The 16,006-nt window shown below is 50.5% G+C and overlaps 1 protein-coding gene across 2 annotated transcripts in view; it reads right to left on the reverse strand.

Moving 5' to 3' along the window:
• The window catches only part of Akap12 (A kinase (PRKA) anchor protein 12), a 21,119-nt gene extending 11,154 nt beyond the window's left edge, over nt 1-9,965 (reverse strand). The window contains exon 1 of one of the 2 annotated variants that reach the window (XM_013517396.1): nt 9,830-9,965. In XM_013517396.1, the coding sequence (XP_013372850.1) occupies nt 9,830-9,854 (25 nt within the window). In that variant the 5' untranslated portion in view covers nt 9,855-9,965. Of the gene's footprint in view, nt 1-250; nt 894-9,829 lie in introns of those variants that run through there. The other variant, XM_005390585.2, reaches the window with a different exon arrangement.
• Nucleotides 9,966-16,006: the final 6,041 nt, after the last annotated feature.

Genomic DNA, 16,006 nt, shown 5'->3' on the forward strand with positions numbered 1-16,006 from the left:
CCCTGGCTGTGTGCCTTGTTTCCTAACTCTGGGTCACCGTGGCCTGTGGCTACGCCACAGGAAGGTTTGGCACCCGGGCCAGGCTCATGTGCAGGGAGCGGCCCGGGCTGGGATGCGGCGGGCGCCGTCCCTCCGGTGCCGCTGCCATGCTCGGCCCTGTCCCTTCCTGCCCTCGCCTCGCTGCACCCCAGTTTTCCAAGGTGAGGTGGGCAGGAAGGCTCGTGACTGCGGGGGGTGGGGTGCAGCTCACCGCACAGTCTCCTCCACCAGGGCATGGTGCGGCCTCTCCCAGGGGCCCCTCGGCGGGACAGGCGCGCTGGGGTCGCCACGAGGAGCAGAGGCCAGATCGCTTCCAGCTCCGCGCTGCCAACGGAAGCCGCCCACGTGGGGACGCCGGGCCCCACCCGTGCGCGTGCCAGGCCCACACACTCCGGCCGAGGCCAGCCTGGGGCCGAGGCCAGACCTGCCACACTGCGCCCAGAAGCCACGACCCGCTGGCGCGGCCTTCCCCCGCAGGCCGGCTCTGAATCCACGGGGTACGGCACAGCCAAAGGGTGGCAGAAACCTGCGGGTGGCTTTGGCTGGGCTGGCGAGAACTGCGGACGTCGGGGCGCTCCGGGGCGAGCTTCGCCTGCGCACACGCGTCCCCTGCACCGTGCCCGTTCCGGGGAAGGCCGCCCGTGCGCCGGGAAGCAGCGTGGCCGTCCCTCACGCTGCACACTGTTTAGGGTCTGGTGACCGTGCGCCTTGGGATTTACCCGAACCAGCTGGGGCGTCTGGTGCGCGCCAAACACTGCCGAAGCTCCGCGAGCAACCCAGGAGTCCGGCGGGCGAGCGCGTGCCCGCGCGCACGGGCGGCGCTGTTGAGAAACGGCCATAAACAGACAAGGAGGAGCCTTCCGCGCATACTGCTCGGGGACAGGATGCCAGTCTGAAAGGACTGCGCGATCCCAGCCCTGACACCCTAGACAAGGCAAAACTATGGGGACAGTGAAAAGCCCCGGGACTGGGGAGGAGAGAATGAACCATGACGACAGAGTTCAAAGGCAGCGAGAACTCATCACTGCCACACACAAAACTCACAAAAGCACAAGGGCGCTAATGGCGACGGGGGTGATGAGGATGCAGGGATGGAGTCACCACGCGCCCCCAATGCACCAGAGTCGGGGACACGGGAGTGCGGGGCAGGGGGCCATAGTCAAGGCGCACAGTAGAAGTAGAGAAGAAAGCTTGAGGTTTTTGCAAGTGAAGTTAGTTCTATACACCTTCAAAGTATAAACATTCTTTTAACTTTTTATAATTTGTAAGGCAAGAACAAATACTTCATGTTAGTCCCCCCACTTTGATGGAAAATCGCTCTGTTTCAAGTGGACAACAATTTGAATTCTATTTCGATGTGAGAAGTGGAGTTTACTTATTATGGTCACAGTCATGCTTCAGGAAAAAGGGGAGTGGGGGATATGGCTCAGCCTTATCCAATATCAAATACTGGCAAGAACCTGCTGGCAAGCTCAAGGTCATGAGTTCGGTTCCCAGTTCAAAAAAAAAAAAAAGAAAGACGGGGAGGAATACACACAGCTCACCCTTGCCCTGGCAGTCATGCGAACACCACCTGCCCCTCACCTCATGACCATCTGGGGGAGAGGCTGCACAGAACAAGAATCTGCGTGCTAAGGGGGGTGAAGGGTGGGCAGGCACCATGTCTGATAGCTGCAAGAAAGGGAGGACCTGTTCTATGGCGGAGAAATCTAAATGTCAAATTTTAAGGGACAAGCCAGGGGTGGTGGTGCACGCCTATAATCCCAGCACTTGGAGGCTGAGGTAGGAGGATCATTGCGAGTTCAAGACCAGCCTGGACTACAAACTGAGCTCAAGACCAGCCTGAATTGCACAGCAACCTTATCTCAAAAAGGCAAAAAAAAAAAAAACCACCAAAAACAAAAACAAAAACCTAAGGAGGACACAATATCAGGTCTGCTGTATTCTGCCTAAGAGTGACTTAGGACCCCTGGGTCACAGGGCAAGACTCTGTCTCTAAAAATAAACACATAAACAAAACAGCAACAACAACAACAACCCAAACAAACCCGAATGAGTGGTCTACATTGAATCAGGACACAACATAAAATAAGAAAAAGGAGCAACAACAACAACAACAACCCAAACAAACCCGAATGAGTGGTCTACATTGAATCAGGACACAACATAAAATAAGAAAAAGGAGCAAGTTGAAAATACATGCTTTAGCTACATCAACGTCTCAAAGCCAAAGAAACATTCCAGACGAGAGCAGAGGACCACGGCCACACACACCACCTGATGCCAGGTGAGACCTTGCACAACGAAGTGGAAATGCTAAGAAGGACATTATTGGAATACGGAGCACAACTGGAATGCTTATTAACAGAAAGGCATGACATCAGTGACTCTATTTTGATGATGAGAGGAGATATCCCTAGTCTTAAGAAGAGGAAAAGGAAAAAAAGAAAAAAGAAGAGGAGGACCAGAAACAGGAGGAGGAGGAGGACAGGTATCTAGGGGTAAAGGACATGATGCATTTATAGGGCTGAGGAAATCCTGTGGCTCTGTAAGACGGAACAGAAACCTGTGTTTTGTTTTGTTTTTAGTGGATGGGGGTGGCAGCAAATGAGGTGAAATACTAAGTGCAGCTTTCGGTCAGTGTGAATTTACTTTTGTAAAAAAATACACTACTAGCTGGGGATATGGCTCAGCGGCACAGCGCCTACCTGGCAAGCTCAAGGTCATGAGTTCGATTCTTCGTACAAAAAAAAAAACAAACCAAAACCACACACACTTCAGTTAAAAAGGGAGGGAGACAGTGACATCTACCTTATGTGATTGAAGAGGAAGCTTTTCAATCCTTGCCTGACATTTACACTATAATATTTCACTATGTATTTCACACCAGGAACCCCCCCCCACACACACACACACACACACGTGCACGCGTAAGCGCAGATACCCAAGAGAGCAAATCTAGGTGCTGGGGAAGGTTAAGTGGAGTTCTGAACATACATTCTTGGAATGCTTTGTGGTACTGCCCACCAGGACGCCAGGCTTTCTCAGATCTTCATCCTCAGCTGTGCTCACCTGCCCAACACACCGCCTGCAAAAGCTACTTCTTCGGTTGGCTGTCTACAGCAATAAAACAGAAATGCTAATGGATTTCTATTTTTTCCTTCATTGTTTTCTGCAGACTAAAACTACTTGTTTTTAATTCTTGCCAATTCCAAAAGTAATCCGGCCAGGTGTGGTGGCGCATATCTGTAATCCCAGCACTTGAGAGGCTGAACCAGGAGAACTACCGTGTGTTGAAGGCCAGCTCAGGATACATAGTGAGTTCAGGGAGCCCCTGTCTCAAAAATACAAACAACCCAAAAGTAATCTATGCAAATCGCAGAAAGACCTTAAGATGCAGAAAACAGCAAGTTCCTTAGAGATAATTTCCAAAGCTAATGCTTATTAAAATTTATGGGTTTTCCTCTTAATAAATTATTCCAGATCTACCACGGCTGCTCATTTATTTTACAGTCCCCGATAAGGTATCGTCCAATCTTTCACTCCTGCTGTCACATTCAAGTGTGCAAATCCTCGTGCAGATTCCCGAGTTTCTGAACAGAAGAGGGCAGTGTTGACCATCCTGGAGCTGCCGGGCCAAAGGCCTGGAGATCAGAACCAGAATTTAGGTGCGGTGCGCTTTCACAGTCTGCAAAGTTGATCACCTACTGGGCCGGCGTTTACCTCTGAGCTCCCGCAGGAATATGTGAAAGGGAGCCAAGGGCGCCTACAGCTCCACGCAGCCCTCTGCCCTTTATTTTACCCTCTGTGCAGTGCAGCCCGTCGACCCAGACGCCCCAGCTCTGCTCAGGGGTGTGAGCCTCTTCCTCGCCTCTGCTTCCTCTGGCCAGAACCCACACCCTGCTTGGAGGTGGAGACGCCCAGAGGGGGGATTAGTAGACCCCTTGTTCCCAGGGTGCTGGGTGAGGTGCAGATCTCGGGTAGCATACAAGGAGTGGAGTGAGGCGACTTCTCAGAGACCACAACATAAAGGAGGCGGGCGTGGCGGCACAGGCTGGGAGTCTGAGGCAGGAGGATCATGCATTCAGTCCCAGCCTGGGCAACACGATTTAGTGAGATCCTGTCTCAGTACCAGCGGGGAATAAAAGGAGCACACTTCTGGGAGGGAAGGTCCACCGCTCACTGGCTCGGCTTACCCGAGTAGAATCCATTCCTAGAGCAGGGCATGGTGACCTTCCATCAACACGCTTCCTCAGGGAACCTCTCTCCCATCATTTTTGACACATCAGCTCCCTGAAGAATGGGAGGGGGGCTGGCAATTGAACCAAAGAGTTCATCCATCAGCATGTGCTCTACCACTGAGCCACACCCCAACCTCCTAGAGAATTGTCTGTGCTAGAGTTATCTGACTAGATCAAGAGGAAAATAAAAAGGCTTGATCACTGAAGCAGCGCTGATATTCCTGAGCCTCTTGTTGAGGTCACTGTCTTAAAGAAGAGGGCAATCAGCTGGGCACGGTGGCACATGCTATAATCTCAGCATTGACAGAGGCTGAGGCAGGATGAACCTGTTTGAGTCCCACAAGACCTTGCCTCAAAGCCCGGTGTAGTGGCGCATGCTTGTAATCCCAACACTCGGGAGGCTGAGGCAGGAAGATCATTGTGAGTTTGAGGCCAGCCTGGGCTACAAACTGAGCTTAAGGCCAGCCTGAGCTGCACAGCAAGACCTTGTCTCAAAAAGACACACACACACACACACACACACAAAAAAAAAAAACCTTGCCTCAAAATAGAACATAAAAAGGGAGCTGGGTGTGGTGGCACATGCCTATAATCCCAGTCCTCTGGGAGGCTGAGACAGGAGGATAGCAAATTCAAACCCAGTCTGGGCAACTCAGTAAAACCCTGTGTCAAAACACACACAAAAAAACTGGGGTGTGTTGTGGTGCAGACCTGTAATCCCAGCACTTGGAAGGCTGGGGCAGGAGGACTGCCATGTGTTCGAGGCCAGCCTGGGCTTCATAATGAGTTCATGGCAAGCCTAGACCACACAGCAAGACCCTGCCTCACAAACAAAACAAAACATATACTTGGTTTCATCACCAGTAGGGAGAGGCTGGCTCCCAAGTACCCATGAAGTATCAAAGGTGACCAGAGCATTGGAACGGGATTGGCCAGGGTGTCCACTCCAAAGGGCACCAACTTTGGCCTTCTCACTGTCGCTACTAGCCAGGCTGGGGCGGACCCTGATCCTTGCACTGTCTCACACCGTGTGTGTCTGTGTGGCCAGGCTTTCACGCGTCTACCTCTAGTAGAAGCAGAATCACACGTCTTGCTTCCCAGATCATCGTTATCGCAGAAGCAGTCAGTTCTCCGCCCTCCACAACACAGGCTTCACAGCTGCGGAGTCAAACAACCTCAGAACAAAAATATTTGGAGAGAGAATTGGGTCTGGACTGAACACGCAGAGACTTTTCCTCATCACCTCCCTGAACAGCAGTGGTCAGCGTCTGTAGCAGGTCCGCACTGTAAGTGATCTAGCGAGGACGCTGCAGGCTGGCTGTGCACTTAGGCACGACAGCATGATCCGTACAGGTTTCAGCAGCTACAGATCTGGGTATCTGAGGGGGTCCTGGAGGCGATTCCCAGTGGATACCGAGTGACCACTATGCTTGAGATCGACAGCGAAGTATAATTTGTCTTCCTGCGACGCTTGTAAGAAAAAAGTAAGATGTGTGTCCTCGTATAGATTACAGAATTAATGTTTTCATTTAAATTTTATTACTGGGGTGTCAGGAGCATATCATTTGTAGCAGAAAAATACTGCGATATTGTTGAAACTACAACATTCATTTTTTTTCTTGGTTTAGAATAACAAGGGCTCTCTGTCCCCAGGCATGGTAAGGGCGGCTCCCTGGGACATCTGGAGCTGGTTAAAGCCCCTCCATCTGTAGCATTGTCCTGGAGTTATTCCAGGAATTCTCTGCATTCTAAATCCATCCCCTATACCCCAGCACACACACGCCCTGCATTCTAAAGCCCATTAATCACAAAGCCTCCAAGAGGTGAGGTTTAGGTGAGGTTTGCGCTCAGAGGCAGCACTGGACGCAGGAGCAGACAGGTGATTGTCACCATCGCCCTGGCCTGACCATCACGTGAGACACGGGCCCCACACACAGACAGGGACAGCTGCACCATGCAGAAGGGCTTTTCCTGGGCGCACTACAGTTAGCAGTATGTGTTTTTGCTCTATTTTTTTCTTCAGTCCCAAAGTTTTTTTTGCACTGAGCTTCCCCTTGTTTTTTCAGACATGGTCTCACTAAATTGCCCAGCCTGGCTCAAACTTGCAATCCTCCTGCCTCAGCCTCCCAGAGTACTAAGATTACAAGCATGTGCCACCATGCCCGGCTATGTTGATAGCTGTGAAGCCTTGGGTAAACTCCCAAACCATGAGAAATTTTCTTTCATGATATATAAAGTGGCACAGATTAAGTAACCAGTATCTGCAGGCTTGATGTTTGGAATAAATCACAATGTACACAAAGCGCTAAACATTCCCCAAACAGAGCTGACTTTCAATAAGCAGGGGTTACTCAGGCAGCAGTCCCGAAGGGGCCAATGTCATGTCTCTGGTCTCTGATCTGCCTCCACTGACCTTTAGAAACTGGGTCCCCGGGTCGTCCCCCCCACCTTGCCCCTGCTTGAAAACTGATTTGCATAGGGAAGTACATTATAAATAATCTAGAACATTTCAGGTTGTTGGAGGATTCCTTCTCTAGTTTACTTTAAAGATTACCTCTCAGTACTTTTGCATGTTTCCAAGATCAGTATTTTCGGTTATTTGCAATAATAGGGGCAATAAGACAGCAGGAAGGGCAAAATAGATGCCAAGTGAAAAATCCTCAATTCCAGCTCTCCTGTTTATACGCATCAGATGCGGGGGGCAGGGGGTGGCGCTAATGGTTACTAGTGACAGTTTCCCTCTGGTTTCAAAATGAAAAACTGGTTCCAAAGTAGCTCCTACAAAAACAGCATCAATCCTGATAATGAATTTTGAGTTTGCACAACCCCCTCAAAGAAAATAAAATACTCCTGGCTGGGTGTGGTGGTGTATGCCTGTAATCCCAGCACTCGACTCAGGCTGAAGCAGGAGGATTGTTCTGAGTTCGAGACCAGCCTGGGCTACAAAGTAGCTCAAGGCCAGCCTGAACTGCATAGCAAGACCCTGTCTCCAAAAAGGCAAAAAAAAAAAAAAAAAATCAAATACTCCTGCAGTGAACCACAGCCAATTTCTCCTTCGCTATTTAAATGAGTGATTCCAAGCATGTGACAGTCACGATGCTTAATTCATCTTTCATGCCAGCTTTAAAAAAACCCTCATTGCTTTTCAAGATTCTGAACGACTACTTCAAAAACAAAAAGAAAGCTGATCAAGCAGGGCGTGTGGCACATACCTGTAATCCCACCACTCAAGAGGCTGAGGCAGGAGGATCCACACATTTGAGGCCAGCCTGAACTACATAGCCAAACCTTGTTTCAAAAAACAAAAACAAAACCACTGATCATAAATCTTCTTTACTATATAACTGAATTGGCTGGCACCTCGATCTGGGACTTCCAGCCTCCAGAACTTGAAGAAAGTAAAATTCTCCAGTGCAAACCAATCAACAGACAAACAAGCAAACAAACAGATACTCCTTATCAGGATAACTCGCAGAGCAAAATAAAGACACTGAAAGTTCTTTTCTGTTTCTTTCTTTACTTGTTGCACTAGGGAATATTTGCAGAACTGTGCTGCATCATTCCTCTCTACATTGCAATAAAGGTAAAACTCAGAAAGCAAGAGATCCAGTTACTACAGACTGCCTTAAAAGCTAGACAGTCCTCCCCCATGTTCTTGTTCATCCAGCTTTCTACTGGGATCACCTGAACCAACTGTTAAAAATCCCCTCTGGTGCCCCAAATTTATTAACTCTGAATTACTGCTTTAAAACAGACCACCTTTTTTTCTACGAGAAACTCAGCATGTAACAAGCTAATCACACAGCAAATATGATAAACATCACGTTGTACCCAAAAAGTGCCCAGGAAAAAAGTGGGAAGTGTAAAGTCCCTCCTTCAGCAGTGAATCCCCACAAACCACACCAAGGCCAACTCCTGCCGGGGGTGGGTGTTTGTATATTTCACTCCTGGGTACCTTAATGACGGGAAAGCAGAGAATTTTGTTTCTCATTTTAAATAACAGTTTCTGGGTCACATTAAAATTTCATGCTGGTAAAGAGGAGAAAACTCTAGTGGAGTTAATTTGGGGAAGGAATTTGATGGAAATCTCAAAGTAAACAAGATAATCTATAGGAAGTCAAGTTATTTTTAGTTGTGCTAAACTTTCACAGTCATTTAAAATTCCACCGGAGGACGAGGCTTTGCCCAAACAGATAATGTCTATAGAGTCCTGGAAATTCTATACTGGCTCTTTTAAGAACACATCATTCGGTTCTGTTTTTTTTTTTTTTTTTTGGTGCTGGAAATTGAACTCAGGGTGTTGTGCTTGCCAGGGAGGCGCTATGCCACTGAGCTACATCCCCAGCCCAAGAACACATCATTTGGCAGCAATGATTTCCAGTATTTAAATAACAACTGTTTACAAATTGAAATTGGCAAAGGGAGTTGAATTTTCTTGGTGGAGAGAAGAAGGAACCAGGAAAACACGCAGGTTCCTAAGGAAACAGGCTTACAACTGCTTATCAACTACCAAGTTAAAAGAGCTAAAAATATGATGTAGGTAACTTATTTGGTAAATTGAATTTCGCAATCCAGGCTGGGCATGGTGGCGCATACGCGTAACCTCAGCCCTCGGGATCACTATGAGTTGGAGGCCAGCCTAGGCTACAGAGTGAGACCCTGTCTCCAAAAACCAAACCAAACCAAAACAAAAAATTATAACCCACACAGCCAAATCCCTAGAAAGCAAGCTGGAGAAAAACAAATGTTTAAATAATGCTGAGGGCCACAGGTATAGATCAGCAGCACCGTGCCTGCTGGGCAAGTGAAGGGTCCTGAGTTCAAATCCTGATTTAAATAAATAAATGAATAAATAAATAAATAAACCAGCCTAAAGGGTATTTGCATGCTAGCCATCACTTTTTTTTTCTCCATTACTAAAGATTAAACTCAGGGAAGACTTCACACTGTGCGCTACACCACTAGTCCTTTCCTTAAATTTTGGGACAGATTCTGGCTAAACCTGGGCAGTAAACTGCAATCCTCCTGCTTCAGCCTCTCAGAGGCTGGGAGTTACAGTAGCCACCAATTTTATAGTATGCGTGACTATCTCAGTACCACACTAAGTAAGAGCTGAGGCTGTCGTAGAGCACTTACCTAGTCTGTGTGAGGCCTTGGGCTCCACCCTCAGCACACTGCGAATTGATCAGTTAATTAACATAGCACCACTTACACTAGAGCTAGGGTCCTAACAAAGCAACCAAAACGCCAAGAGCCCGCAACTTCTCAGAAGTAGGAGCTTACTTTGTTATGGCTCTAGCAGAAAGTAAGCTTATACAAGGTGTTCTCCAATTCTCACAAACCTGACATTCCCACTCGGTTCCTCTCCGCCTCCCGCCGCCGGCCTCCCCAGGGGGAAAGGGTGCACACCCCGAAATAAATCCGAGTCTCCCGTGGGCGCGGACAGGCGATTCCGCCTTAGGCAGAGCGGAGCTCTGGGTGCGCGTCCCGCGGGCGCGGCTGCGCCTCGAAGGAGAGCGGCAGGAAGGCGGCGCCCCACGGTGCCTTACCCGGGGCCGGCGGGGTCCCCAGCATTTCTGAGAGCGGCTCCGGGAAGATCCGGCCGGCCCTGCGCTCCTCCGGCGGCGGCGGCTGCGGCCTCGCGCGCTCCGTGCAGCCCCAGGGCTCGGAGGGCTCGGGAAGGGCGCAGCGCGGCCCCGCCTGTTGTAGGGGACCCCGCCCGCCGCCGGCCCGCCTCCCGCCCGCCAGCGCAGCTCTCCCCACCGGCCCACGGAGGACCCTCCCGGGCCAGGATCCGGCAGCTTCTGCTCCAAACGGAGATCTCAGCCGGGCGTGGTGGCGCACGCCTGTAATCCCAGCACTCGCGAGGCAGAGGCAGGGGGATCGTTGTGAGTTCGAGGCCAGCTTGGGCTACAAAGTGAGCTCAAGGCCAGCCTGAACTGCATAGTGAGACCCTGTCTCAAAGACAAAAACAAAACAAAACAAAACACAGCAACCTCACCCCTGGCAAGTCCTGCTCTCCGCCGCTCGGCAAAGCGCAGAGCCAACTTTCCTCCAGGGCTCAACGCTGCGCCCTGCACCGGTTTGTGTGAGAGAGGGGAGGCTCTTTGGGACACCGAGGTCTTCCACGTCACCATCGGTTAATGGCACACCGACCCGGAGTCCTGTTTGCTAACTTCTAGGGGAAGTGATACTCAAAGCAAAAATTTCTTCGACTGAGGCAACCTTTACAAAGTAGAAACGCTTCAGCAAGAGGGGATGCGCGTGGTGGAAGTCAGCTGAACGTTTAGATCAAGCAATGCCGCAGTCCAACAGAGAGACACTCTCACACCTCAAATGTACAGGCCTAAATAGAGGAAGGAAATCAAAACCTATACTTAAAATTCACAAATTCTAGTGGGCTGGGGTGTAGGCCAGGGCCAGAGTGCTTACGGAGCTCACATGAGGCCCTGGGTTTGAGACCTAGCCACACAATTAAGTAAAAAATTCAAACCAGGTCATACATGGTGGTGCACACCTGTAATCCCAGCACTCGGAAGGCTGAGTGAAGGCTGAGGCAAGACGATCGCTTCAAGGCCAGCCTGCACTACAGAGTGAGACCCGGTCTCAAAACAAAACCTGAGAACGGTTCGGTTCTGTTAGGGCAGGTCCATTCAGTCCCCTGGTTTCCTCCTTTACCCCTTGCTAGTCCGACCCGATTGCCCCTGGCTCGTTCGCTAAGCAAGGAGAAAGGTTTTACTGTTGCTCTTCTTTTCAGACCCCGAAGACCTCATTCATTACTGCTTGAGCCAGGAGGGTGCGGCTCTCCAGGCGGCACAGCAGTGACAAAATACAGAAACAAACACTGAAGCCCTGACGAGCTGGAGACAAGGCGCGCAGTTGCTCCTTCCGACCACCAGGGAGCGCGATGCACCACATTCAGACCCAGAGTGCAAAGTGGAGGCTGCTTTCTTGCTGGCAGTCAGACCTAGTTTAAAAAACTCAAGCTTTGGCCCAGCCAAATACTACGGGGCTTGTCTTTTATTCCAACAAACACTAGCCTCGCTGTAAGTCTAAGTTGATTTAGAGAGCGATGGGCCTTTTTCCCGATTTCCAGATGAAGCTACTTAGCAGTTTCCTAACCTTTCATCATCCCATCGGGGTGTTAACTTTAGCTCACAAATTGCTTCAATTACATTAGAGTCTGGTGCATGTGACATGCAGCTGGATTAATTGTCCCTCTAGAGGCCCTGCAGGTAAGGAGGCGAGACGGCCTGCCCATTTCTTTCCTCTGGACCTCAGCACTAAAGGGTCCTGGCTGTGGTGGCCTGGGATGAGGACGTCCCTGGAGGTGGCATTAGTGGGCTACATTCTATGAGCCCCTTTCCCAGGGGACCAGAGGTCTCAGATCTACATCACTTCTCAGCACCCCTGTGTGGCTGGCACACAGCCAGCGTTTGTGACCCTTCTGAAAACACCCAGGTTCAACTTCCAGGGCTTCTGTGGGTTCTGACACTGTGAGGTCATACCACCAGCAACTTTCCCCTCTAGGCCCCAATTCTAGCGGCAGCTATTCCACTGAAACGGAGGGAAACATTTCACCGTTAGAATTTTAAGGCCGGGCATGGTGATGCACGCCTGTAATCCCAGCACTGGGGAGGCTGAGGCAGGACTGTTGTGAGTTCAAGACCAGCATGGGCTACAGAGTGAGCTCAAGGCCAGCCTGAACTGCAGAGCAGGACCCTGTCTCAAAAAGACAAAACAAAAAAGAAAAAAAAAAAGAAAGAAAGAAAGAAAGAAGAATTAAGACGCACTCCCAAGAAGAAAACATGCAAAGAGGTAAATATATTATTGCTTTTCAATTTTGGCACAAGGACTTTTTTTTCCCCTTCTTTTTATAGCATTGGTGACGACACACACCTCTGATTTGAGATTCTGCAAGGGGCAGTTAAAACCACAAGGCAGAGCAATATAGCCTGCGTGGCAAGCTGTCAACTCCTCAGCAGAAAGCTCTGCTTTGATCTCCCCCTCGGACAGTAATCCAGGCCCGGCGGCTGGCGGGGCTGCCCAGGGAGCCCCTGTGTGTGTGCAGCTCTGCAGAAAGTCATCCCTCAGGATAAACACGGAAGGGAAGGTCAGACATGAGGTCAGCAAGCGGGGCAGGCAACTTTCCTTCCTTAACACTTGAGTGCTCTATTTTTGTGAAACCAGAGGTAGACATCACCGCCAAAAGCAAAAATCAGAGAAAAATAGCTTTGCGATATTGTCAATAGGTGGATGACAGAGAAAAAATTGTTTCCCCAAATCTGCACGGCTATTGGCCCCTATTTATTGTGTTAAACACCCCGGGGCACAATCAAATACTGCCCCTGGCCTGAGGAAGCTCAGTCTTAAGTGGGAGGCACACCCAAGGTGGAGGTGTGAGCTGGGGTTTCTCTCCGCTTCAGGGCTGGTGGCATTTGCGTGCTAGCTCCTGAAGGGAGGGGACGCCCCAGGCTCCGAGGCAGACAGCACAGACAAAGCCATGGTGGGCGCCGCCTTCGGAGGCTGCCCAGTGTGCCGCAGGTTCACCCTCAGAGCCAACCTGGGGACCCGGAAGAGGAGGGAGGCGGTGGTAAAGAGCGTATCTGGATGAGACAAGAAACATCCTACCAGGAAGGTTTTCCGTGGCATCTTAAGAACTCTGCAACAAAGAGCCCAATTTTTAAAATGAAAAAAGGTGTGGGTACAGCAGGTATTTCTGTGTGGAAGACAAACAAATGGCCAGTGAAGATAAGAAGAGATATTTAACCTCACTGGCCTTTTAGGAAAATGCAAGTCTAAAGCACTTTATGTCCACTGGGATGGGCCAGGCGAGGTGGCGCACACCTGTAATCCCAGCACTCAGGAGGCTCAGGGAGGAAGATCGTTGTGAGTTCAAGACCAGCCTGGGTTACAAAGTGAGCTCAAGGCCATCCTGCACTGCACAGCAGGACCTTGTCTCAAAAAAAAAAAAAAAAAAAAATCCACTGGGATGATGATTATTTAAAAGGCAATAATCAAAAAGATGTGCATACCTGTAATCCCAAAACCCTTACAGGCTGACACAAGAGGATCACAAATTCAGAAGCAATCTGACTTAGCCAGACCCTGTCTCAAAATAAAGTCTGACGATGTAGCTCACTAAGAAAGCCATGGGTTCAGGGCTGGGGATTTAGCTCAGCGGCCAAAGCCGCCTGCCTGGCAAGCGCAAGGTCCTGAGTTCGGTTCCCAGTACCGGAGAAAAACCAGAAAAACCAAAAAAAAATAAAAAAAGAAAGCCGTGGGTTCAATTCCCAGTACCACCAAAAAGTGAAAAAAATAAAGAGAATGATTACAAGGGATTACAACTCACACCCTGCTGCTGTACTAGGAATGTAAAATAGTACAGCTGTGGGTGTTTCCCCAAAATGTGACCCGTGGGTGTCCCAGCAGTGGTCCTCGATGTGTATCCAGGAGACATGAGACACACATCCGCACACACTCAAACCTGAGTGTGCACAGCGGCGTCATGCACACAGCCCACAGTGAAAACTGCCCGAACACACGTCACCAGCACGAGGGCCAGGCAGGCAGGGGTGCGATGCGAGGGAACGTGGGTGAAAGCAACACGAGTGACACAGGTGACCACTGCAAAGCGTCAAGGGCAAGACACTGGCCACAAAAGAGCACACACTGCCTACGTGCGTCCATTTATGTAGATGAACGGCTCTGTAGACCTGGCAGGCTGGAGAGGGGGAGTGACAGCTGGCAGGCGCACGTGTGTGTGTGTGTGTGTGTGTGTGTGTGTGTGTGTATGTTAGGAGACTGAACCCAGGGCCACATGCTTGCGAGCTAAGCATGCCACCACTGACCCACATCATCAGCCTTTTAGAAAGGGTTTGGATAGGCTGTCCAGGCTGACCCCGAACTCATGGAGTGACCAGGATGCCAGGGATGTGTGCACCACTACCGGCAGCTGGGGTTCTTTATGAGATAAGACAAATGTTCCAAAAATTGATGGTGGCGATGGTGTACAGCTCTGAGTATACACTAAAAACCACTGAATCGTACCCAGTGGGCACTGTTTGCCAGTGGAATGGGCTGGTACTCAGGACTGCACTGAGGCCTTTGGCACGGAGCTATGTCCCCAACCAGTTTTTACTTTTTGTTTTGAAGGAGAGTCTTGCTAAGTCTGCAAGTTGCCCAGGCTGGGCTCAGACCTGTGAGTTGCCTGCCTCAGCCTCCCAAAGGGCTGGAATTCCTGGTAACTGCCACCAAACTCAGCTTCTAAAAGGGCTTTTTAAAAAAACTGCTTCTGTACTGAACATGCACATCCTTCCCTGCCACAGTCAATACGGTACAGCAACTATTACACGGCATTTACGCTGTATTCAGTATTAAAGGAAATCGAGAGATGACATGCAGGTGGATGTGCGTAGACTATATGCAAATCCTAACCCCTTTTTATAAGCCATTTGAGTGGATTCCAGAACCCTTGGGGGAGTTCCGTCGTTATCAGACGCCAGGGGACAGCCAGACTGCGTGACTGTACCTTGTAAGCAATCAAAAGTCTCGCACATCAGGACGCAGAATGGTGGTCGCCAGGGTTACAGGGAGGCTGCAGCTACTGGTGCTTAAGGAGAGCGGAGTTTCGGTTTTACAGGCTCACAAGAGTCTCGGGTTTGGGTTGCACCACAATGTGAATGTAGCTAATGCCACTGAACTGTGCGCTTGAACATGATCAAAATGGCACAATTTACCACAACGGAAAGAAAAGGACACAGCTCAAGAAAGCTGTAGTGGGGGAAAGCGGCACAGCAGAAACTGACGGCCCTGGGGCAGTCAGTCCCCACGGCGTCAGCACTGGCCCTGTCCTCCCTGAGCCTGGTATTAGGAAGCAGGGCTCTGGGGCCAGAGCACAGGGACTGCAGCAGACAGACACTGGCCGTCTTTGATCTTCAGCTCTCCTCAGGGCAAGGCTGTCTGCGGACTTCTCCGGACAACCTGCTCATGGCCCAGAGGTACCATCTGCAGACCCTGAGTGTCCCCCAGACTTTAAATGGGTCACCTGCCCAGAATACGAACTGTACCTCATTCAGGCCCACTTATTTTATTTTTTGTCTTTTGCGACAGAGTTTCACTACGTAGCACAGGCTGGCCTGGACCTCACATGGATCCTCCTGTCTCAGAGTCCTGGGAGTTACAGTCAGGCGAGCGCCGCCACGCCTGGCAATGCTTACGCATTCAGTTCAAACATGGAGCCAGCCACCTAGAAAGACGGGACTCCCGCACCCCGCCCCGGCCCCGCCCCGGCCCCGCCCCAGCCCCCGCCCTGCCCCGGCCTTCATTTGTCTGCCTTTGGTTTTCTTTGCAACCTGGCACTGCAGTCGGCAGACACCAAATCAAACCCGGCGGCCCGAAAAAGTCAGATGAACTCATAACCACAGGAGGCCACACCAGTGTTACTCCTTAGCACGCTCCAGGATGATCACAGCTGAATTAAATAAAAGCTGCTCTCCCTGGGAGGGGCTGGGGAAGAGGGCGTCCGTGGCCACAGAGGCGCAGCTGGAGCGGGGAGGAGCCAACTCCCGGTCCTACTGGACAGGGGGCACCATGCGCAAGTCAACTAACTGAACGCAGTATTTAAAGCAGCTGGCAGAGAAGACTTTGCCTCCTGCACAAAGTGACAGACGTCTGAGGTGATGAATACATCAACTATCATCCAATCACTGTCGCGTCACCTTACT

This window comes from Chinchilla lanigera, unplaced genomic scaffold (genome assembly GCF_000276665.1).
Source record: "Chinchilla lanigera isolate Chin_1 unplaced genomic scaffold, ChiLan1.0 scaffold00038, whole genome shotgun sequence".
NCBI classification, from domain to species: Eukaryota; Metazoa; Chordata; class Mammalia; order Rodentia; family Chinchillidae; genus Chinchilla; species Chinchilla lanigera.